At 35.1% G+C, this 25,946-nt stretch overlaps 2 protein-coding genes across 2 annotated transcripts; one reads left to right on the forward strand and one right to left on the reverse strand.

Moving 5' to 3' along the window:
• On the forward strand, positions 1 to 5,893 carry LOC129805529 (protein rhomboid-like). The gene is made up of 3 exons (XM_055853496.1): positions 1 to 930; positions 1,291 to 1,434; positions 5,294 to 5,893. Exons 1-3 carry the CDS (start codon positions 328 to 330, stop codon positions 5,771 to 5,773), a joined length of 1,227 nt encoding a protein of 408 aa, XP_055709471.1. The 5' UTR covers positions 1 to 327; the 3' UTR covers positions 5,774 to 5,893.
• On the reverse strand, positions 5,801 to 25,833 carry LOC129806686 (uncharacterized). The gene is made up of 5 exons (XM_055855455.1): positions 25,737 to 25,833; positions 21,675 to 21,884; positions 11,355 to 11,720; positions 8,944 to 10,956; positions 5,801 to 8,884 (listed from the first exon to the last, which is right to left on the reverse strand). Exons 1-5 carry the CDS (start codon positions 25,831 to 25,833, stop codon positions 7,752 to 7,754), a joined length of 3,819 nt encoding a protein of 1,272 aa, XP_055711430.1. The 3' UTR covers positions 5,801 to 7,751.
• Between the last annotated feature and the right edge of the window lie 113 nt (positions 25,834 to 25,946).

Below are 25,946 nucleotides of genomic sequence, written 5' to 3' on the forward strand. Positions count from 1 at the left end.
GGGGATTCTTAATCGGTATTATCCATTTGAACGACAAAAGATGAGGCAATTAGTCAATTTTCTACGAGCTTGAGCAATAAATCCAGTGGATATCACCCAGACAATTTGTGCGGAGGTGAGTTGTGGAGAAAAAGCCCGCAGATTGAAAGATAACACCTCAGTTGTGTCTCAGTCGTCAACGGGAGCGGATGGTCAGTGTTCACAGAGGTGTGAGAAATATACTAGAGATCCGTGGGAGGTTTAAGGTGGCAAAAGCACTGTAACTGTTGCAAATTAATTTAGGACAAAGAGAAGTGTTTGTGAAATTGTGAGCAAAAAAGCTGGAAAATGTCTGACCTGCCTCCTCTAAAGGATTTTCCGCGCAAAGGACGGCGAGGTAGGAGAGCTTCGGCTGCTGCAGTTTTAAATCATACTCCTTCAACGGATTCCTGGACACCTGAGACAGTTCGTGGTCTGAGAATTGATGGAAGTGCTGGAAGGAGATTTTCAATAGCAAAGATTCCTGAATTGCCGTCTGAGGAGCAAAAGAACAGTATTGAAGATTTGCATTTGGTTCCTGAGAAGACAAAGATGGACTATAGCCTCTATCCAGCTATGCCAGCAGAAGACGATGATGAGCGGGAGGAGAAGGAAGCTAAAAAGAAGAAGAGTAGTTTTTCCGATGGCGGGGAGGGTCCAAGAATGGGGAAAAGGATGAGTTTAGTAGCCACTTTAATGAGCAACACCTTCAGCAATAAAGAAACCAAAAATAGCCAGATAAAGGCTCCAATTCACAGTCACAAAGATGCTCCTTGTGCCCACCTTGTGGAGATCTATGAGGAGGATGAGGCACTGGAACCTCATTACCCAGAACCATTATCAGCCTCTGATATCTGGATGCACATACGACAGTACATCCCGTGGATTTTAGCTGTGACAAGTGTCCTTCAGGTAATTATCACCTGAGCTTATCGATATCTCTTCGCCCCACAGAAATAGCCCCCCAATTGAGATAATTTCGCGATCTATTTCTATATACAAAATGTCGTGACATTTTCATTTAATTTCTTTTTGGGCTATGCGGAATTTTCCAATCTGGGAGCAATAAAAAAAAAATTCTTCCTTTGCACATTCAGTCCATCAATGAAATTTTCAACCCCCTTGTGCGCGTGAAAATATTTTAACTGATGTTAAAAATAGCCTAAAATTCTCGGCATGTGTTTCCGCAACATTAACATGAGAAAAAATCAATAATTATCTCTTCACGCTGATTTGTTGTCTTTTCACGCACATTCTCATCATTCTCCGCAGATATGGTTATTCATTCTGGACAGAGATGAATTTTTCCGACTGCTGGTCTTCTCACCACATCGCATTGTGGAGATCTGGAGGCTTCTGTCCTATACACTCCTTCACCAGAATTCAGTCCACCTCGCACTCAATGTTGTAATTCAGGTAAACACTATACTTTTCTTTTAATTGATTTTCCGCGGAAGATGTTACACAAATTATCAACAAAGCCAAGCAAATGGTATATGGTATAGAAGGTTGAGAAATAAGTTTATGATTTACGGAATGCCTTACCTTCAATGATGTCTTAAATACAAAGAGGTGCTTTTAGCCCTCATACAAACATTCGGCTAAGATATTTAAGGTATGATTGAAATTCTGTGATGCCAGCAAACAGACAAGAACATGATGGGACATAAATATACACCATAAAATCCAATATGTTGCTTTTTTAAATTACCTGCAGAAAAGGGCGAAAATACTTTTTTCATGTGTACCTTTTACTTCTATATGCAATTTAACTTCATCCAAAAGAGTTTTATAAGAAATGAACAATTTTTTCTATTAATTTTGTTGATTTTTCAGATTAAAAATCCTTAACAATTTATTCTTCTCTAGGAGAAAATGGGGCATCTTTGAATTAGGACAGTTTTGAAATTGGGCTTTTTTCTCTTATTTTCAAATGGAACTTGACCTTATCATTATAGAATTTTGCTCCACAAACCAATTGTGCAATCAAATTGTATTATGATAATTTTTAGTTCCATTTAAAAATAAGCGAAAAAGCCCAATTTCAAAAGTTCCTTAATTCAAAACTGCTTCACTTTCCCCTAACTTGAAAAAACCATTGATGTTCTCCTATTTTGTGAAAATTATTATGGTGGTCAGTATTGCGATATATACAAAAACTATTAATGTCTAATTAAATAAGTAATTAAGCTCGACTATTAATTCACGTGAAAGGAAAATCTATTAATCGGGTCACATTTTTAGAGTCTAGATTTAAAAAGTAATATTTAAAATGTTTGCGTTTATTTTATGTTTTTGATAAAAAAGTTTATAAAGTTTGAAAGTTAATTCTATTTACTATTTTTTGAGGAAATTTCTATTTATTTTTGGTTAAATGGACAAAGTACTTATACACTACAGCTACACATATATAGTTGTTATAGCCAGCCTTATTTTTTAAATTTAAACACGTTGTTATTGAAATTTTATCTCTAGTTCCAAATACGAAAAATATTATTGCGGAATATTTTACCTGAAATAGTCATTAACAAATATCTCGAGGAACAGTCCCACGGAAAGTCTCAAAATGTACAACGGATTCGCGTTTGAAGGATCCTAATTATTCTAGTAACATTTACAATGAACCAAAATGCAAATAAATCGATCAAAATCAACATTAAGGACGAAATTTAAAAAAAGGGAAAAGTTATAGATTTATTCTTTTCATATTCAAAGAAGCCCATATTAGCAATAGGTAAAAATATGACGCTTTAGTTTCATTTCACTAGAACACTGACTGAGAGAAATCCGAAAAAGTCAAAATAACATGCCAGAAATGTTAATTTTACCCTGCAGTATTGATCTGAAATCGATGTAAATATTACCCTTTTTAGGTGTATTATGGGTTAAAAGTTACCCTTTTTTCATGTTGATTTTAACCTCAAAAGGTGTAAAAATTAACATTAAAAAATGTTGATATATGTATTTTACACCCGAAAAGTGTTAAAAGTTGTGACGAAAAAAAGTCAATCGTAGCCTATTTTTTTCTCAGTGAAGACATCAAATTTTAAAATTTTTGACTTGTCACATTTTACCCCAGGTACTCCTTACTTCTTGGCTATTTTGGTTTGGTTTTGGTATGCTATATTTGAAGCAGTATAAATTAAAGGATTCAAATGTATAAACATCAGAAAAGAAAATTTGTGAAGGATCAATTTCTTGTGAAATTTCTCTGAGAATTTGTGCAGAAGGGTTAAAGGAACTCATGTTTGACAGGGAATACTTATTGACAGTTTTATGAAAATATTAAAATTTATTAAGTGTATCTAATAAAATACAAACAATATTACTTTTTTTTATAAATATCTGATCTTCCTTATAAAAATAGGTATTGAAATTTCTTATCCAAAATGATATAGATCGTGACGTGGGTACAAGTTTTCATGTGTGTAATTTTTGCTCCAGAATGATCCATATTAAGTTTTATTTGTTTTTTTTTCTTAAATGTTTTTTTGATGAATTTGTAGATTTCTAGAAGGGGATAAAAAATTTCCGAAACGTCTTAAAGAGCCGAAAAGGAATAAATCATAACCAGGTCAAAACCCGTATTTCAATTCAACCACCAAAAAGTAACCGAATCAGCTATCAGAATAATGAAATTTTACAAAAATTTTTTTGTGTTCTCGAATATTTACGAACAAATGTTTGTAAAAGAATAAAAAATTCTCATTAAATGATCATGTAGAGGAATCGCCAATAATGACGAAAACCCCTCAATAAAATAAAATGAAATGAGAATGAAATGATCTTGTTACGAAAAATGTTTATGAAAAAAGTACAAACGTTTACGAACTTTTTTCTGGATTATGCGATTTACGAGCATTTCGTAAGTCCTCAGTAGGAATTCACAAATATTTACGATCAGTTTTACGAAATACTTTTCTCTGTGTAGATATGAGTGACTTTACATTCCGGGGGTGATTTGAACCCCTGCTATTTCTTTAATGCAAATAGAGAAAACATCGAATTTCTATCTGGTTTTTCTACTCCTTTATCCTTTAGCCAACGTTTCGGAGCTCTATAGCTCCTTCCAGAAGAACCAGGTCGAAATTCCGTGTTTTCTCTATTAGCATCAAGTTATCGACCGAATTCTATATAGTAAAACTTTTTTTTAAAATTCTATCACTTCAATGAAGCCCAGAGACCATAAGGGTATAAGGATGGTCGAGAGATCATCCTTAAATGTTACAATTAAAGAAAAGCTTATGAACAGCAGGGGTGTAAAGTCACCCCCTGAGTGCATAGTCAACCGCATCTGCGGTACCAATAGGTGTATTTCAGTTTTTTAGTCAAGAAAATATTTCTATTTTATTGTGTTACTAATTTGTGATTTCAGTTTCATTTTTCTAGATATAGATTTTTTCTGACCATTTTACTGATTAATCTGCTGAATCTTCTGCAGCACTTTGTGCTCTGTATTATTTTCAGATAATATTAAAAGCTTTAATATGAGAGCCAAGGAAAATTATTAGAACTATCATTGGCGTAGAACATTCACAAAGGCTGGAGTACACTTTTCTAAAAGTTGTTCTTTTAAAGCATTTTACATAATACAATAAAAAAACAAATCATTGTGACCCTCAAATAAAAAATTGTAATATGTAAACCCGTAAAAAATTATACTCGTATACAATAAAATAGTGGAAGGTTTTTTTTTTGAACATTGTAGAACGGAATCTTTAGATATTTTATGAGATGAAGAAAGCAATTCTTTCTCTCATTAAGAATCAATCAATCATGTATTTTGAGAAGTAATAAATTTTACCAGGTGATAAATAAGAGATTGCTAAATTTGGGAATAGTAGTATCCAATCAAGTTTTGCACCATCAATTTTAATTTTGCCATCAAATGGTCTTAAACGACTTTCTTCATCCCACGTTTGAATTGTTGGTTTCCTTTAAAAAAAAGCATAAAAGTTGATGGTATTCACAATAATATCATCTTTAGCACTCAAAAGTATTGGAATTAATGAATAATTATTATATCGATCACAGTGACGTGATATTTTTCCCAAGTTTGTATTTAAGACCATTGACTTCTAAAAATAAATTTTTGTGTGACAAAGTTCTGTTTTGCGACTAGAATTAGAGCAATTTGCGACATTTAAATAAATCAAATTTGTTATTCAGAAATAAATTTGAAAGTCCACAAGAAAATTCCATTTTTGATGCCTTCTGCGTCAATGCTTTTCTAAAGTAAAATTATATGTATATTTTTTTTTCTTATTGTTACCAGATTTTTCTGGGAATTCCACTGGAGCACGAACAAGGTCACTGGAGAGTTTTTCTTGTGTACTTTGGAGGAGCTGTGGCGGGTGCTCTTGGAACATCTGTCTTTGAGCCTAATATCCTGTTGATTGGAGCCTCTGCAGGAATCTACAGTGTCCTGATAAGTCATATCCCACACACGGTGATTAACTTCAAGAGCCTCTCCTATCGCTTCTATCGGATTATCTGTGTTATCATACTGTGTACCAGTGACATTATCTACACCCTCATTCACGTTGCGTATGGTGATTTGCCCAAAATAGGCGTCTCTGCGCATATCCTGGGAGCAATTTCTGGTCTCTTCTTGGGAACAGCTCTCTTCCGGTCAGCCACAAACAGAGGAACAACATTCAAACGCTTACGATATACCACAGGTGCCATCTATCTCACCTGGTTGCTTGCTAGTTTCACAGGCAGCCTCGTGTGGTCGCACGCGAGTCGTGTGTGATTTCTTGTGATTGAAATACGCTGAGAGTTATTTTAACTGCCATGAGCAGATTTATTTCTTAAGTTTATTTTTAGGGAATCATTCTGAAAAATCTTATACAATAAAATTTACTGTTAGAAATAGGTTATAGTTCCAATACCACATTTTTGTTGCTTCTCCTTCTTTTATTCATTTTAAGAGAGTTAGAGATTATCCCCATCAGATGGAATGGTTCATCAAAAAATTTGATCATAAATTTCCAAACAAGGTATGAAATGGCATGGAAATGTTTATAAGCGTCACTGTTAAGACATCGAACATTATCTTCATGTTGAATTATAGCGTTCTTTTTGGAATTCTCTTATCGGTTATGTCGAAAGTCTCTCTAGCTACTGGATTAACTTTTTCTTTCTAAACCAAATTAAACCAACAGACCAGACATTTTCCCACGATTAATCTTGCAGACATTGTTATAGTGATTGTAATGAGTGATGAAATTTTTGCACTAAGTCTCATCAGTGTCTGAGGATTTAAAAGTGGATAAAGTCGGATCTACATGGTACATGAATATGAAAATTTTGGAAATGTTTTTATTTTTGGATATCGCAGCAAAAGCAAAAGGTAAATGCTGATATCAGGTAATATGGGCGTATTATTTAAATTAATTGAAGCTGAACATAGGATTAGATATTAAGGACGACTGAGGTGCTCAGAAAAAAGGACTGTTTTGAAGGGAAAGACAAGAGACACGATAGACCCTTTTTCTACTGAACAACTTCTATGATTCAATACATTTTGAAAAACCTATATAATTGGTTGTTATGGTATTTCGAGACCAATGAAAATTGGGTTAAATCTTGAGTTTAAAAACCGTATTTGTATCATTTTGGTACCATTATAAACCGATTTTGATGGAATTTTAGAATGTAGTATATAGATAAAGACTTTTCAACGATAGGCCGCCTTTCTCTCACTGTACTCGAACTCATACAATATCGAAATTTACCAGAATCTCAAGTACCATAATGCCGGGCTCAGACTAGAGGTTTAGCGAGTTTTCGAAGGTCTCAAAAATGTAAATAAGAAACAATTTTCCTGATTTTTAAAATCTATTGGATAATTTGCCCTCAATATCCAAACCTAAACATCAATTTCCTAAAAAATTTTGTCTGATAAGGGTTTAGACGGATTAAGCCATGTGGTTAAGCCTTAGGTCTGAAGCCTGTATAAGCTTCTCGTGCTTTATACAACTTCTTTAGAATTGGGTATTAAGTGTCATTTTTTGTCATGTTGCGCAAAAATGACTACAATGATTTTTTTCTTTTCTTCATTTTCGAATATGTCTTTAATTTTCCAAATGGATACTTCAGCTACGCCCGATAATTCACTAGAAATATTCCTAATAACAGTTTCTTCAGGTTAAAAGTTAAAAAAGTTTTGCTGAGCGCATTTCCTTATCAGTTAGGTTGGAAGAGTTTTAAACTTTCAGTGCTTCGATAAGATTTAGAATCCAGAACAATTCACTGCAAATTAAAAACCGAAAATGAATCACTTAACCGAAATATTGGTATTTATCGAGCAAATAATACTTTGCCACAATTAAAAGATCAAGTAATAAAATTCTTTGTACCGATTGATTTGATGTATTGAACCACTTTCAACATATTTAGCCATTGGAATTCTCAAAACCTATTTAATAGGTACTGATTTAGGAAAACCTTGCTCGCAAAAGATACTGATTGAGTAAATATTAAGGAATGTAAAAAAAATACTTCTGCAATCTGTGCAAGTTTGAAATCACCCAAATTATCGCTACTATTTTGACCGCTAAAAAGTGGGCCGGTCTCTTGTGATAAAGCGATAAGAGAAGGGGTCAATGGAGTAAGTAATCTTTTCACTTGGGGACTTAGTGGCGTCACCTTGAGATGCCTCGTGGAATTTAGATCAAATTTCCTAGAAACCATGGTGTTAGTTGAAGAAAAAGTTTTAAGGAGTACACTTAGCAATCAAGAGGGGTGCAGTGAACCCCAACTTCTGTGCATTTACATTCTAAACATGGTCCCGACAGTTCCGATATGATTCTCCCCACACGATACATCCTCCCGTAGATATTGCAGCCGGCCAGCTTGAGAAGTCCTACGGGATCCTGGGCACTACTAATGATGGGTTTCGTGAAGATTTGCGTCTCCCCTTCTGACTGATGCTGCTTCAATTGACTCACATCCACGGGATTCACAACAAAGGATTCCGTATTGGAGATACTGGAATCCTCAGGGAGGATTTGGTAACTGTCTGGATTGTAGTTGTCATCGTCATTTCTGTGTGGGATCACCAGATCTAAACTCGATCGAATGGGATTGAGCTGGAGACTGGGTGTTAAGTGTGGAACACTGAGACGATTGTGAGGCTTCATTGATGCCTCAGACGTCGTTGGAATTTTCTCAGTTTCTTTCTCCTCTGCACCATTATCCAGAAGGTCAATAAGAATATCGCGAATAACCGTGACATTCTCATTAGGGTTTTCTTTATGGTCCACAGTAGCATTGTTAAGGAGAATTGCTGGGATTTCTACCTCTTTGGAGAGATTCTTAAATTCTGGCACCTTCATTGACTCATAGTCAATCTCTGGCAACTTAAAGTGAGTCATGGGATTTGGTGTTGTTATTTCTTCCTCTTCAGGTGGGTCATCTTTGAATAGAAACCCAAAGATTCCATCGAAAAATCCTCCTGGAGACTCAGTGGTAGATTTTGAGACACCCACAACTTCTGTGACAATTTCCTCCATATTTTCCCGAATACTATCTTCTGTGACATTATTTTTGCTATCCGTACTTGCATCATCATCTGTTACGGTACCATCGGTGGTAATTGAGATAATTTCCCGGTCAAAGTCATTCTGCAGTGTTCCGTTGATAATAACTCGATTCAGCAGCAATTTCTCTTTGTCCTCAATCAGGGAATGCAAATCAGGTGGTGGTTCTGTTCGAATAACATTCTTAAATGGATCTGGCGGAAGAAGATTGTTGGGTTTCGGTGGGGGGATCTCAGTGGTGAGATCTACAACGAAATTTGTCGTCCTGAATGCATCGTAATAGAAGTTGTCTTTGTGGGGTTCCTTTGGTACAAAACCTCCTGAAAATAAGAGTTCTCGTGTAAAAAAAAGTTTTTGACTTTAAGGACATCGATTTTACCTTCAGTCTCCTTCGGTGGGGAGAATCCTTTCATCTGTTCGAAGTTGAAGATCGGAGCCTCCCCTTCAAATTCACCGGAAGGTGAATTCTTGTACACCGGAACAACTCCTGCGTAGTTTCCATAACCCACAATTGGATGCTTTTCCCCTTCAGCCACATAATCGTAATTGAGATTGTCAAAGGATTCAGTAATGGAGGGATAAGCTGTAGGGTCAAAGTTGAAGTTTTCTTGAGTGTAGGAGGGTGCGTAGTCGATCCTCTTCTCTCCGACGGCAACTGGTGGATAGAGGGTAGGATCGTGTTTGGAGTAGTACTCGTAAGCCGGGACTACCTTTTTTCGGTTGTTCTTGACCGCATCCGCAGGGAGGAAGGGGATGATCTTTAAATTGGGAAGACTAGGCGGAAGGGTTGGTTCACTGTAGTCGTAATGGTAGTCGGTTTCAAGAATTGAAGGGTTCGAATCAATAACCACAGGTTGAGTTTCTGGCTTGGGAGTCAAAGAAGGGGTTGGAGGTACTGTAAAAGATTCATCATCGATCCTATCTATTGAAGAAATTGTGGTAAGATTCTTTTGTTGAGTTGTTGCTTCTGTTGTAGAATTCCTATTAATCTTTGTCTTATTGGTGTCTTTGTCAAGTATACTGGCCAATCCATTGAACAAAGCTGATAGTATATTTTCTGTTGTGGAAGAGAGTGTTGGGGATGATGTTTCTGGCAGCAGAGATTCTTCATCATTTTTAGTATCTGGCTTATCAATCTCTGTTGTCTTCTCAACAGTTTCAGTCGTTTCAGTAGTACTCTCAGAATCCGTCGTTATTTCAATGTCCGCAGTCTCTGTGCTCAATTCCGTGACCATCGTGAATATTTCTGTAATTGCATCGTCTCTTTGAGTGACCTCGGTGACCTGTGGAGGTCCATTAGTGGTTGAATTGATAGGCACTTGAGTTTCATCCGTGCTAATGGTTGTGATGATTTGATCAAGTTCTGTGGTTTGCACCTCAATCTCCGTGGTATCAGATGCAATTGTACTTGCGGGAGATTCAATATCTCCAATTGTGCTGAATTCCTCGCTAATCGTCGATGTTTCGATATTCTCATCTCCAATAGTTGTCGATGCCACTCTGCTAATCTCACTTTTATCATCAACTGTCGTCGCTGCAACTGTTGTGGTTTCACTATGTCGTGTTGTATTGTGAGAGGTGCTGTTCTTTCCACTCGTCTCCTCATCATCTTCATAGTCATAATACGTGTCAGATTCTGGATGAATATCGAGAATTTCAAACACGGAATTAGTGCTATTGATCTTATCTTTCGTTTCATTCTTACTGAGCAAAGCATTGACTTTGTGCTCATGAGCATCTACAAAATCCAATCCTTCTCTCAGGACATCGAAGAAACTCTTTTCACTGGTAGACTCTGCATTTCCTGGCACTTCAGTTGTACTCAGAATTTCTTCTCCAGCCACTTCTGTTGCATTCACATCATCATCTCCAAAGAGAATGGAAAATAAGTCAAACTGTCTGCCCTTTTCTTCCTGATTGTCGCAATTGTAGCTCGATGGGCAACACTGGCCAGGTGGTATCATCGGGATGCAATTTTTTATCTCTGGCGAGCACTTTTGTGGTGTGCATTTCCGCTTTCCACGAATGCAGTAGCATATCTCACAGGGATTCTCTGGATCCTTAGGTAGTCGATGACCTTCAGTGTGAAGGATACCATTGACAAAGCATCCACTTCCTCTTGCCATCATTGTCACATTACGCATGTAGTGTTTGTTGGTGATCTTCTTCCTGGGCGGTAAGTTATTCTTAATGGATTTTCTTTCTGAACAGTCGTATCGAACTGGACAACAATTGGACTCAATGAAAACTGGAGTGCAATCTGCAAGGGCTGGAAGGAGGCATTTGGGCTTCACGCACTTCTGCTTTCCACCAATGCAGTAGCAGTAGGAACAAAGACTGGAGGATGTCATGGCAGAGCCTGGCATATAAATTGTGCCATTCTGGATGCATACTAGAAGAAAACAGAAATAATTAAATTTAGCATTTAAATAATTAAATTAAAATAACTAAATTTTCACATTTATTGAGAAAGGAAAAATTTAGTCATTACGATGCTTAGACACTTTCTCCTGTTGAAATTTTAAACAATATAAATTTTATAAATAAAATTATAATCTTCTAAATGAAGAGTAATCTAATGAAAATTCTATTTATGCTCTGTTAATTAAGAAAAAGTGAATAAAGGTAGGAATTTTCTTGATATTTAAGACTTTCACCAAAATTAACAGTTTGATCAGCATGAATAATGGTTTTAATGTTGCTCTCAACATCACTCTCACTATCACAATCATTCTCTAATAAAGCTTCTCATGATTAATGATCAATATTGTGGTAGAAACATCAACTTACTGTTATCATTCTCATCTTCTGTGCTCTCTGATCGTCTCAAAAAGTTTGAGTTTCCATCTGAGAGATCTCCATATTTTTGCTGGATAATCTTCTGTTCACTCTCAAAGTCATTGAGAAAATTAACCACTCTCCTGTCGGTCTCGGTCAAGGGTTTACTATTGAACTTTCTGCAGGTCATGTGTGGGCAGCAGCTGGTTTTGTGTTGAACCAGAATGCATCCTCTTGGTGGTGGAATGGGTTGTTCTGGGCAGACTTTGAGGGCGCAGGTGAGGATACGATTGGAACACTTACAGCTAAGACAGGGCTCAAGTGTGGGTACCATAGATCCTTCTCCATACCTCGTCCCATTGTGATAGCATCCAGGTACTGAAAAACAAAGGTGAATGAGCCCAGTTGAGATGGCCAAAAGCGGAAGGAGCATACATAAGCACCAGGTGAGCGAATAGGTCGCCCACGAGGGCAAAAGGAGAGTGACACAAATAGAGGTAAATAGCACAGGCACGGCGGTAAATCTCGGTTGTGCAAACGCCTCCGAGCACATCTGAAATTGGCGCGTATTTATTAAAAAGAATTCTCAATGAAAATTCCCATGGTGAATTAAAACGAGTTTCTTATATCTTTCTCACACTTCTTCGCGCTCCCGCAAATGGTGTTGAAATTGAAATAAGACAACCAAATATTTGAGATTCTCCCCACCTATTATAAATAAGGAGAAGCCTCCATTTCTTTCAACCTCTGCAGACCCATTGCTTCTTTGGACGACATGTGAATTACATAAATAGCTCGACCACAAGACTCTATCAGGGCATATGCTACCTGATCAGAATATGATTAAGAAGGGAACTGAAGGAATGTTTCTTAAACAGTTACCGAGACACTATGAAAAATGAAGAAAGTGTCGGATGATTCTTTATTATTTGTACTTCAACCAAGCATTTTGTTATTCTTCAACACTCAGCAAAATTCTTCAAGAAGGTAAATAAGTCCTCTTTTCAATCTTGTTTTGAACAAACCAATTAACACAACACTCCTCTCAGTTGTACATAAGTGTTATTGATAATAAAAAGTTCATTTCATTCAATCTGCAATAACAATTAAGAAAAAAGAAGCATTATAAATTATAGATAAGCACGAATGTGAAGCTTCTCTTTTAAATCAGAAACTGTTTGAAGTCTTTTACAAATTCCTTAGCATAAGTAAATAGTCAGGTCTTGCTTCTGAAAGTTTGCTGAAAATTAACTTGGTGATGTGATTGAATTAACAAAAGAAATAGGAAAAAGTAATTTTTGTGAAATATGAACAAAACCAGTTGTTTTAGGTCTAGAGTGTATACCGGGTAAATAACTTTAAATTTCATAGATATTTTTTTTAGAATTATATACAAAACTGCTTTTATTAAGAGAAATAGTAATATATTAACTATAATTTGTTATTTCAATTCTGGCATTTTTTCTCAGAGTTCATATATAAAATATTTTATACAAATTTAAAATTAATAGTGTTTTGTTGCACTGGTAAAAATAAAAGGGTCAAATTGACCCTTTTCCAAAGGATGGATCATATTTGACTCTTTGAAAGGGTCACCAGGTACCCTTCGAAAGGGTCACGGTTTTGACATCTATTTAATTCCGGAATAAACGAATAAAAAAACAATGAAAAAGTGATCTTTGGTGTTCGCTCAGATGAGAGAAATATGATATCAGTAATAAGTTTACAATAAAACATGATTATTCGTGATAAATGTGCATACTAAATTTCAAGAGATACAAAAGTGAACCTTTCAAAGGGTCAAATACGATCCATCCTTTTGAAAAGGGTCAATTTGACCCTTTTATTTTTACCAGTGTGAGAATTGCGAAGAGAGTCTTAAAATTCACTAAATTATTGAGCTACCACATGGAGAAAAATAAAATTTAGCAAAAACTGCACATGCGAAAATGAAGAAGTAAATAATTTATTATTTCAATTTTAGATTCCTTTTTCAAAGTCCATTTACAAATTATTTTATGCAATTTAAAATTAATAGAATTTTGTTGAGAATTGTAAGAAGAGTCTTAAAATTTTATATCATATCAGGAGAAATAAAAATTAGCAAAAACTACACATGCGAAGACGAAGAATAAGTAAATTTACTAGGAGTTACGAAGAAACGCATTAAATTCAAAAACTAAATGGAACTCTAAAACTCAAGTGAATTCAAGACAAAAATTTCCCATTTAAAATCTTATTAAAGACAATTGAGAATTGTCATAAAATTTTTATGTGTAGTGTGATACCATCCCTATAATTAAACATAATCTTCCTACAAAAGTATACAAGTGATAATTAATGTACATTAATGTTTTACTGTGTCATAATCATAATAATGGTTTGTCCATTCTTTTTCTCTGTTATGATTCTCAAAAGGGTATTAAAGTCACATTTTTTTGCACTTAATTCTACAAATATGAAGAATATGGTAAAAACATTTAATGTTCAGTATTAGGTGAGATTCTTAACAATCTCACCTACTATAATCCTAACAAAATTTCATGTCGTCCGATCGACCTCAAATTTGGCCAAAATGTGTTTCAGCACTTCCTGATCACGAATATATATGTGGCTATTTTACGTTCCCGGCCGGCCGGCCGGCCGGCCGCTCTTTGGAGCTTAATAGCTCCTAAACTAAAAAAGATATCGACTTGCGGTTTTCGGCAAAGGTTATATATCGGGTGAAAATTGCAACTTGGTGCATTGACCCCCCACCCCCCACCCCTCCTTCCGCCATTTTGAAGACCCCCCTTTTTTTGTTTTCTCAATAGCTCCGCCCCTATGGCATCGAGCGGGCTCAAATTTTAGTATGTTATAGCTGGGCCTTAGAGCTTTCCATCAATACCAAACTTAAGGTCCCCTGACCCCCCAGACCCGAGCTATAAGGGTCCAAAAAAAATTTCTTAAAATGGCCATAACTCCGGTTCTAATTGTCAGAATTTAAAAAGTGAGGGCTTTTTGGAAAGCTCTCGTGAAATGCCACTTCCCCTTCTAACATCGCAAGTTCATAAAACCACCGCTAGGGGCGCTATTATTAAAAAGAAAATTTTTAAATCTTAAAAGTTAAATAACTCAAAAATTCCATTGTGCAGCGGGCTGAAATTTTAGTATGTTGTAGCCGTTGATTATACCTATCAAACAAAAAAAACCTTAAGTCGATCCATAACCCCTGACCCGAGCTATAAGGGGTCAAAGTTCGAACATTGACCGGCCTCTATCTCCGGTTCTAATTAACATATCGACCTATATTTTACCTTTTTGGTTTCGTCTCGATGAGCACTTTCAGATGGAAGTTCAAAAAGTCACCACAGGTGGCGCTGTGATAGCGTCAAAATTCATCGAAATTCAAAGTCACTTTTCTCAAAAACGGCATTGTGCAAGTTAATGAAATTTTAGTATGTTATAGTCCAGTCTAGGACGTTTCCAAAATGGTGCGTATGCGCGCTGTGGTTTCAATAGAACCGGAGATATGAGGGGTCAAAGTTCACAAAATTCAAAAAATCATATCTCCGGTTCTATGTGACCGATTTTGATGAATGAGGGCTTAAACGAAAGATCTCATCAAATGCTACAACTTTCTAGAACATTTGAACTTTGTGGGACCAACACCAGGGGCGCCACAGTCGAAAAACCAATTTCAATATCACATAACCTCAATTATCTCGACTGTCGCTAAACCGATTTTGATGATTACTTCGACATAATTGTAGAGCACATTTGTCTCTACATTTCGTCCTTACATCATTTTCCGCTCAGACTACGCTATCACTTCGATTTTGCCGTTTAAGTGTGAAAAAATTGATTTTTCCCATAATAATGCTTTGAAATCACTCAGATGCCAATTTGACTGCCTCTACTCCACCAAGACACTTAAAATAGGGTTTTAAATGGAAAGTCCCACAAAATACAACAATTCCTTGATATAGTTGAAGTTCAACAAATGACTACTTGGGGAACTCTGGATGAAAAAACGAGTTAAGAAACAAAAAACCTCGCTTATCTTGGCTTCTGAGTAATCGATGAGATCATGTTCTATAGGAAAATTATAGAGTACATTCTGGTCTACATTTCACCCATATATCACTTTTCTGTCACTCCATCCAAATCTTTGATATTTTGGTTTAAATACAAAATTTGTATAATTTCACGAATTTGATTCAAGATAACTGAATGGCGTCTCCCAAATTCAGCTCTAAATCGAATTTGCATGCACTCCGAGTTAGCTCACGTTAAGAATCTGACCTACATAAGCCGATTAGGATTATCTGTCCCTTTTAGTAAGGAGTTGGGGAAGGCGCTACCTTCGGACGACTCAAGCTTCGGTCAATTCAATTTTTTTCTACGGCCTTAATGGATTTGATCTATGACTCTTTTCAGAAGATTTGAGACATTAGACTCTACTTAAAATTTAAGAGGGCACTCAATGGGTTAAGTGGTAGAGCACTCGCTCTATGATGCAAGTGTCCTGGGTTCGAATCCCCTTTAGGTCACCAGGAATTTTTCTGGCGTTAAAGGTGTTCGGATTGCATCCAGTGAGCTTCACTGCACTTGATTCCACGGGCATGGGACTGACAACCTCATCACGTACAAGAAAAAAATAATAATGCATGTCTGGAAATCCCCTTGCGGGAAATCCTTGTTCCTTCATGGAATGTTGCGCCAGCATTATTTTATTATTTATTATTAAAATTTAATACTAAAATGGATCAAATGCATTTATGACATATTAAAAAAAATGGGTATTCGGAGCTTGAGTTGTCTGGAGGTAGCGCGCCTTTTCCTACTAGTAAAAATTCCCTTGGCAAGTTTATAAAAATCAGGTTGATTAGTAAAATTGTATTTTCAGTTAATATAAAAATCGAATTTGATTAGAAAAATAGTAAGGTCGGATGGTTAAGAATAAAAATTTAGTTCAGTAGAAAATATATTTCAGTCAGTGAAAACCAGTTCTAATAAATAAAATTAGATTTTAGTCGATAATGCCTCTGGTACAAATTTTGGATCAGTAAAATTTTATGAAAACAAAATTCCAGGTCGTGTCCTTGTCAAAAAATATTGCATAAGTCTATCCTATTCTTTCGGACTCAAAATTGGACTGAACAAAATTTAATTTGGTGTGATATGCAAAAGAGCGCAGTAGAGTAGGATAGACATATGATAAACTTTTAAGAAACAAAAGAATGTCAATTTTGATTTTATGAAATTTTCCTGATCTCAAAGGCATGTCGGAGCCATAAAAACTTTAATTAGTAAGAAGTCAATTTTGAACATTGACAAAAAAAACAATTTGTACCAGTAAAGATCAATTTTGAGTAAAAATTCGATTTTGTTCAATAAAGAAATAATTTATTTGGATAGATAATAAATTTTTGACCTATAAGAAAATTTATTTTGGCTAGTAAATTACTTAATTTTGACCAATACAATATCGTTTTTGATCAGTAAAGTACAGGTCAGTAATAAATCAATTTTAACCCTTAGACACACCATTTAGATCAGAAAAATTCACATTCCTTTCTCTCTAGAAGGCTTTTCGGTTTCAAATTTGGGTTGAACTAAATTTAATTTAGTAGGATGTTCAAAAAAAGAAGAAGAAGAGAGCGAAAGAGTAAGATAGACATATGCAAAGCTTTTAAGAAAGAAAGGGATGTGAATTTTGACTTTATGAAATTTATCTGATCTAAAAGGTGTGCTAAAGGCATTGAAAATTGATTTAAGCCAATTTATGGCTTCGGCACATTTTGTAGATCAGGAAAATTTCGTGAAATCGAAATTGGTTTCTCTTACTTTTTCAAACGTTGTGTTCTGATTCAGTGTTGTTCAGTTAAAAGTTATTTTGGTCAGTAATTTAATTAAATCTACAAAAATATTAGTCTAATCATTATCTGGGATGATAGTAGAGAAAACGAAATATAGTTTGGTTTCCGTTTATCAAAACTTATAAATTTTTCTGCTGAGAAAGTTCTAAAATTACAAACGGTCAACATTTTTCTAACTAACCAGAATTTACTTTTCTGCTGACCTAAATCATTTTTTAAACTCTTCCGAATTGAGGTAATGCTGATGAAACTGTCCAAATTTAAATATTTACTAAGAAGTTTTTACTGTTTTTTTTTTATATTAGCCTAATAAAATTTCGACCTAATTTCAAAATTATTTTATAGAAATAAGTCTATTGGTCTATTAAATTATTATTCAGTAGAAGATTTATTGAAGATCATTATTTTTTGTTCTTTCCTCAATATAATAACACTATGTTTTAAAACCAATTAAAATTCAAGTGAGAACATTTTCTTGTTGATGAAATTATTAACACAACCTCAAATGGTATACTAATCTCTTCAGCGTTCTTTTCAAATTTTCTTTAATATGAGGTACTTTGGTCAATTTTTTTGTTGGAGTAAGACTTCTAAAAAGAACTTATCCATCACAGAAAACATTGTGGGATAAATCAAATACAATCCGGAAGATGTTTATGTTTTGATATGGCTTTGCCATTGTTTGAATTCTCCTGAAGATTCTCGACAGTTGTCTGTAAATTGTTTAATTCTCTCGAAGAATGTGAGAAAATGAATGTATTCTAGTGGGTAAGATCATCTTCATTCATTTCTCTATTTCATAAAGCTCTCTGGAGAAAAATTACCGTGATACATTTGAAATCTGGAGAGGGAGGTCTTCTCACGTCAGTTGGATGGTTTTATTTCGGGAAAGATCATACAATTCAACGTACAACGGGTCTTTGGTTGAATTTGCGATTTGTGTGCAAATTGAGCAATTAAGAGATGATGATTTTGTACGTGAACCATTTGCGGGTCCTTATCTGGAGGGTATAGAATTTTTCTAAATTCCGCATCATCTTGAGAAAATTTCCCAGGTACAAAAAAAAAGAAGAACCATGCGATCGTGGCGAACATGCTACAATCTCAGGTGAATTATCAGTTGAAAACGGGTGTAACTGTAAAATCACGACAATACCCATTCATTATATTTTTGCAGAGAAGAATAAACAATTTATGTGGAGGGTAAATTAGCGAGTTCATTGATCAGTTTTACTGCTTAATGAATTAGTTGAGGCAATTTCTTATACATTACGGACCACCATAAGTTACTCACATAATTCTCGACTCAGAACTCTATAGCCGTGTATGGGTGTGACGACGAGGAAGCCAATTAAGATGAGGAAGAGCTTAAGAGGAAACAAAGATAATGTTTTTGCCATCTTAACCATCATCTTCTTTTGCCACCAATTTTGCATTTTGTCGCTTTCGTTGCACAAACACATTGTTAATTGCAAACCCACTCTTAAGCACAAATTCAACTTTTGTTCCCTTAAGAGAAATTCGCAAATTTACACCAGATTAAATATAAAAAAATAAAATAAAAAATCACACAAATGACATGATGACTCCTCTTTCAAGATAAAAATCACCGATCGCATTTGCCAAAGATATGAATATCATTGAATTGCTGTTCTTCCGATTGTACATCAATATAAACAGCATTAAAGTAACGGTGAACACACTTTTATTCTTTCGCAGCTTTGAATATATAAAGACGATGCGCGAGGCACAATCATTGATTAAACTCCGTGGAGTTCTTCACCTTTATTCACTATACTCTCTCACTCCAAGCACTTGGACTTCAACAACACAGGAACTTTATGCAAAAGATCGCAGTGGATGGCTCGCACAAGAACAAATCCATCGATTTAGAACCAGCTCCAGACAACTCAAGTTGGTCACAAAACTCTTTTTTTTTCTCCACTCAACACAATTCCACCACAGAGATCAGGATCATTTTCAATTGATGTTGATTCTTCCACTTAGTACCTTAGCTTCGCACCAACTTCCCATGAAAATTCCAGAATGGTCAGTGTGTGGCATTTTTTACAAAGTCAAAAACCCGATAGCACTTATCCATAATTTATTCCCTCGACCCGATATCCAAGATCGATCGAGCAGGGACGTCTTTTTGTCCCTCTTACAATTCTTACACAATGTACTGTTAAAAACTTTCAGCCTGCAAAGACTTGTATATATTGGCCAGAAAAAATGTCTGCCACTGCGTAAACAAACCCGCAAGAGCTGACACAATGTGAGCCGATGAGTCTTCTGCAAGAACTGAATTGGTATCCAAAGATGGGCGAGCTTTTAAAGAAAGTTATATAACGTGCATGATCGTATACCGCGGATGGGCAATTGTGTGTGAGTGGAAGACAAGAATAAGGAGTACATAATATAAAATTTTTCATTATGCTGAGGGGCATTGTAAAATTAAACAAATATACCAAATGAAAATTGTAATTCTCGAGAAAATGTTAAAAATTCTTCTTTTGAGATGGTAAAAAAATCATACTAACGGCTGTGCTGTCAACTTGAATATGTCTCAGCTAATATGGGCATCAGACCTAAGCCACAAATTGACTCAGGCTAAATTATTACTCTGTTATCACACTTGCACATTAAAATTTTACTATGATTCACATTAATTGTCGCTGGTGAGAGTCCAAATGTGTAATTTGTGCGTTTGAACCATTTCATATTCAAAATTTGATCTATTTGTTGACAAAAAGGTAGACTTGGCCCGCAAAATTTGATATAAATTGATTTATAGCATTAATGCGAAAAATTAATGCGATTTTCTCTTTAATTTTTTAATGTGAAAAATATTTAAGCTTTAGGTAAATTTAAACTTATTTTTGCAGGCCAAGTCCACTTCTTTATCAATAAATAGAAAAACCCCAAATATTAAGTGACTCAAAAACACAAATAACATATTTGAACGCCCACAAGCGACAATTAATGTGAATCACATTGAAATTTTAATGTGCAAGTGTGATAACGCCGTTATACACTGTGAGTTTAGGATCATGGATTAAATATTCCCTGTATAGGGGAAGGCTCTTAGGCTTCGTACATTACTTTAACATTTCATATTTTTCCCATAACTCTTTGAATGAATCTGACCAACCTAATCTATTTTTTCAGGAAACCTGTGACTTAAGACTAGCTGGTAAAAACCATAAGAAGCCCAGATGAGCTTATGGTAGCTGAGATTTTTTTCAGGCGACCTTGAATTGTGTGTCGCAGGGTCCTTTCAACTCGGAATATTTACATGAAAATTAGATTGTGAATTGAATTTTGGGAGTAAAGAATCGCATCGATCCAATTTTATTCGTTTCTCCGCTTCTTCCAATTGGAAGCACCCCGAGTTGCACGCACTCCGAAGTCACCTGTACAGAATCTCAGCTACTATAAGCTTATTTGGACTTATCACTGGTTATTTTCTATTTTAAAGACTTTGGGCACAGAAGACCAACAAAGGAAATAAAAGTTCATTAAAATCGGTGAATAAACTATACACTGAGAAAAAAATGGGGGTGCGATTAACTTTTTTTCCTCATAATTTTAACACTTTTTAGATGTAAAAATATATCAACATTTTGTAATGTTAATTTTACACCTTTTTAAGGGTAAAATTAACATGAAAAAGAGTAACTTTAACCCCTAATACACCTAAAAAGAGTCATATTTACACCGATTTCGGATCAATACTGCAGGGTAAAATAAACATTTCCGGAATGTTATTTTAACTTTTTCGGATTTCCCTCAGTGTAGGGATAGAATCCGGACAATTTCGTTATAGTAATCGTCAGGTACAGAGGGGTGAAGTGAAGATGGATACGACCCACCGTTAGATACAATATACTAAAATTTCATAAAGGCCGAAAAGCCAGTTCGGTCAAGTTATTTTTGGTTATAGCTCAGGTTAGGGAACATCGAAGAAGGAGTGCGATCCATTGTTGAAAAAGTCTCGACTTCAGCTATAAAATACTAAAAATTTAAATAAAAAGCATAGTTTAGTTTTTGAAATATTCGACATCGAAATCTCGAAAATCGATTTTTTGCAAGGGAAGATTAATCAAATTTGAACTGAATTGGAATTTTTTTCTGGTATTTAGAGATATACCTTCCTTTGTTGTCCAAATGGAAACGTTCTACAGATATGCCCTATAACCACATTCTTAAAGCCTTATTGTTCTTGCACGATTTTCTCACGTATTCCAAGTTTTAAAATGCTTGCCCCCAAGCTGTAGAAATATAAATTCTCTGTACATAGACGTTCTTGAAATTGTCGTCTTCTGCACTTCATGTTCTTTCGACGCATCTTTGGATTGAATGTAAGTTAAAATCCTCAGGGAATAAACTGGGAATTGAGTTTATTAGTTCAATATGTTGATGATGAGTAATTCCAAGATACGATATAAATTAATTTCCCATTGAACATTACACCATCCGCCAGTGATCGCCATAATTATATAGCATCGGCACTGTGCCATCACGGTGTTGAGGGAAGAGCAAGGAGTGAGACTGATTGTTGACCTGCACTTCAACACAAAAGTCACCATCCGCCGGAGAAGACGCTGAGACTCCGTGGCTGGAGCTGGAGTGGCTGTAAATGCTGCAGTTGTGTATTGTTGTGTGTCCACGAAGGAATGAACTTGGCCCAAGAAACATAATACAATCTTGCGTAAGAGCAATGCAAACCTCGAACCAATCTTCAGCCATGGAGAGAGTTATACCATCATGAACTTGATCTTTTCTTTGATCTGCTGTGCAACGAACCGATGCGATGCAATCATCGCATCTTTCTCATTCTCTTTCTCACTTTTCTTCCATTACTTGTTCAATAATTCATGGACGTGAATGTGCATTGAATAGAATCATGTCCAAAAATTTCCTCATAAATACTCTTTCTTCCTGTAACTATTTGCATTCCGAGATCACAAATATGCTTAAGACTGTCTCACAATGCTAATTTTATGCTAAGATAGGTTTTGCAATCTAGGATTTCATCCTTCTTTAAGAATCCTTTATGTGACTCAATTTGTTAATTTCTGGTTTTTCTTACTCGTACAGTCTTTGTTGCGATTACAATAGACAACATAAAGAATCTCAGCTGAAAGTAATTTAAGTGGACAATGTACATAATATTTGTATTTATAAATTGTCTGTGTAACTTGACTCCGGACTGCGGACTGGAGGTCCCTGACTCTAGTAATTTTGCATGTTTCTTTCACATCATCCACAGTAGTTTTGTAAATAATGCCACAAATTGGCAGACTTTTCCCAAATTAAACGAGGGTTATTCTTCTACTGTTGCTTCTACGGAAATGCATTAAAACAACAATTATACAACACCCAGAGTTAAAAACTTTTATAATAAAGAAAGAACGTTTTAAAAGCATCCCTACTTGGAATTTCATTAATAAAATTTGTTTTGCAATCCAACTTATGTGAACGCCATATAATGCTTCCGGATCTTCGCATTTCGCAAAGTTATTTTTTCACTTTTCACCGGTTTGCCATTGCTTTACCGTTATTCTTAAAACTTTCAAAACATTCAAAATAACTTTGAAATAATACTATTAAATTTTGGGTAAATATTATTTAACATATCATAAAATCTGTTCATTATCAGTTTCGGAGTCTGTGGATCAGTGGATGGATTATTTCATTAATGACGAAAGGTTCCTGTCTCAAGCACTAAACTGCGTTCTGTGGTTAAAAAAAAAGTTTGTTTAATAAGAACACAAATCCAGAGCCTATCGGATCATACTGAGGCGTGTTTGCTTGATGAAAGTTACCCCTCGGTATTGATTACTCACAATGCTCGAAAGAAGCAAGTTTTTCCAGGAACTAAAATATAGCACTAGGGGAAAGTGGTCTGCCTTTGAATGCGGCAGCCTTTGAATATTGTAATTTTTTGACTTTTCTTTAAAGCATAAATTCTTTTCTATTAACTATTAGATAGCTATTCATAATCCTCACAAGTCATTAAAAAATGCAGACCCTAGCTCTTATTTTCTAGGTGCTAGGGCAGAAAAACGAAACTGAGCTCTAAACTGCAATTTTGATGTTCCACAATTCATGTGTTTTTTCATAATCAAAATAATTTTTCGAACAAATTTTCTATTGTGAGTCATAGATGGTTATTCTTGGATGGTATTTCTCCAAATACATTTTGATTCAGATGAGACAAATTTTGTGGGAGATAAAAGTTTGCAAATATTGCTCTGCGGCAGCCTTTGAATCTTAATGTTGTGTGCCTTTGAATCCTGTCTTTCCATACATTGAAACATCTGACTGCTTCCTGTCCGGAAGCAGAATAGAACTCCTACTTTGGTCTAACGAATATCATACAAATACTTATAACATGCTACAGTAGAGTCTCGCTATAAGCCATCGCTCTATAGTCCACAATTTATCGACCGTTGATTTCAAAACACTGATTTTAAGTTAGGTTATGTTTTTTAGTATGCGACATGCATAATTATTTTAATATTTTTGGCAAACTTTATTAAGTAGTTGTGATAATTGTGATCCACAATGAAGAGAGCAAGGACAAGTACCACAATCGCAAAGAAAGTGGAAGCCGTCGAGCAATTTCAATACTAAAAATCGTTGATAATTTTAAAAAAATTACATGGACTATAGTGCGACCCAAGTGTCAAATTTGAAACCAAATATGGACTATAGCGAGACTCTACTGTATCTTGCTCCGACCGGGATGTTTCAAACTGACAATTGGCAACTTCAATGGCGTTTTATTACAAATTTTCAAGTGAAAAACAGTGCTTCAGAAAAATGTAAAAAATGTTGTTGTATAATGACTTTTGACTACAGTGGTGGTTTTATTGAGTGCATTAGGGTTCATGCTAATCAATTATGGGCCACTTAATGTTACAGCCCTAATACTCTCAGTGAAAAATTAAGATTCAAAGGCTGCCCAACCACATTCAAAGGCAGACCATGCAGGCTGCCTTTGAATATATCGACATCACATTTTCAAGTTCCTCACCAGGAAAAACTGAGGACTTGTGAGTCCTGAATGGGGTAAGCATAGAAGCTTAATGAACAAGAGAATTTTTTGGTGTAGTGGAAAATAAAACTGTTGTAGTTTACTCTGAAAAAAATCTCAAATTTTGAACATCATTTTTCGTTCAAAGGCAGACCACTTTCCCCTATATTGTTCTCAATTGCTTCTGCATTATCGACTTTTCTTTGTGTTGGTTCTTGTTTCGACTGTTTTACCAATTCCTTCTGTATTCGAAAACTACCAAACAATCGAGATAGGAACCATTACAAAGAAAAGTTGATAATGCAGTAGCGCTTAAGAACAGTAATGTGCTAAAAAAAATATAATCGTTTTTCATTGGAATAGCTCTTAGCTCCCTAGAACCTCTTTAATGTAATGAACGCATAAGTCCGTATACGACTGGTCGAAGTAGACGTAAACTATAAATAGCACATCTTCAGCCGAAACACATAAAAAATACTCATAAAAATACTACGATACCAGTCATAGGTTTGGTAATTTGAAAACTTTAAAAATATATGTACCTTAAGTCTTGTTCAATTCTGTAGACGTCAGTGATATAATCAAAGTGAAGAAAACTGATAAACTATTATATAAACATAAACTATGCGACATATGTGCAAGCACATATAGCACATTCAATGGAAAATAAATTAGAGAAAATCACATAAATCTACTATACATTTAAATTTCACAGAAAAGGAATGATTTATATAATTTTACATTAATTAAAAAATCTATTGCATTTTCATTGAAAATACATTATTTTTCACAGTACGGCCATTAATGTGTAAGGTTCCCGTCTTAAATATTTATTGTTTTTCTTCAGTATTTGGGAGATAATTTAATTTTATAGATTGATGATTTTGGTATTCATTTTTGTGGACGTTTTTGGGTTTTAAAGGATTTTCTACACAGGATACTGGTCAAAATAGGCCTAAAGGCCTAAGACCTTGGTAAGGGGGGACAGGTAAGCGGGAAACAAAAAAAAACATTATTTTTCACACATGGAAAAATAAAGAAGGAAAAGTTAAAATTTTAAAATTTTTTAAATTTGAAACATTTAAATATAAGAATGTGAATCCATTAAATTGGTCGTTCTTAAATGATTTATTTCAATATATGTAATAAAAAAAGTATTATAAAATTTGAAAATCAACTTGGGACTACGGATTCTTGCAGAGTTTACTCTTTCGGAGATTGAAATAAAGCACAATAACTACACTCAATATTAGTTAGAAAGCTCATTAACTACACTCAATATGATAGTCAAATATATTCTATAAAGTATTCAACTCTGCTGCAAAATAATAAGCGAATTTATGTGACTGAAGATGAAATTGTGCAAATCATGGTAGTATAAGATTTTATTGTGAGAATTTCGTGAAGGTGGCTCATGAAATTACTTCATGTTGTATCTGTCTTCAGTCGATGAAATGGGAATTTCGTGGTAATCTTCTAGCCAGTACTTACCATCTCTCTGCAAAATGTGGCTATTCATGCATGAGTGCCGACTAATTGGCCGTGGAAAACATATCAAGTGATAGTGGACACGATGGCAACATGCCATTTTCACGCATCATCGTTTACGCTTAATTAACATGTTACGTTGACAGGGATAATGTCCGATAATCCGTCGATAAATCACTCAATTCCACTCTTTAACTGCGATAACTGTAGTAT

Source organism: Phlebotomus papatasi, chromosome 3, assembly GCF_024763615.1.
Source record: "Phlebotomus papatasi isolate M1 chromosome 3, Ppap_2.1, whole genome shotgun sequence".
Taxonomy (NCBI): Eukaryota; Metazoa; Arthropoda; class Insecta; order Diptera; family Psychodidae; genus Phlebotomus; species Phlebotomus papatasi.

Excerpts from the sequence above, each read along its gene's own strand:
- LOC129805529 (XM_055853496.1), top strand. The coding sequence starts at position 328 with ATGTCTGACCTGCCTCCTCTAAAGGATTTTCCGCGCAAAGGACGGCGA. Across the intron at positions 931-1,290 it reads CTGTGACAAGTGTCCTTCAG|ATATGGTTATTCATTCTGGA; the intron begins GTAATTATCACC and ends CATTCTCCGCAG. Across the intron at positions 1,435-5,293 it reads CACTCAATGTTGTAATTCAG|ATTTTTCTGGGAATTCCACT; the intron begins GTAAACACTATA and ends TATTGTTACCAG.
- LOC129806686 (XM_055855455.1), bottom strand. The coding sequence starts at position 25,833 with ATGGCATGTTGCCATCGTGTCCACTATCACTTGATATGTTTTCCACGG. Across the intron at positions 21,885-25,736 it reads CCACATTTTGCAGAGAGATG|TTCATTCCTTCGTGGACACA; the intron begins GTAAGTACTGGC and ends TCTTGGGCCAAG. Across the intron at positions 11,721-21,674 it reads GGCGATCACTGGCGGATGGT|TACCTGGATGCTATCACAAT; the intron begins GTAATGTTCAAT and ends TTTGTTTTTCAG.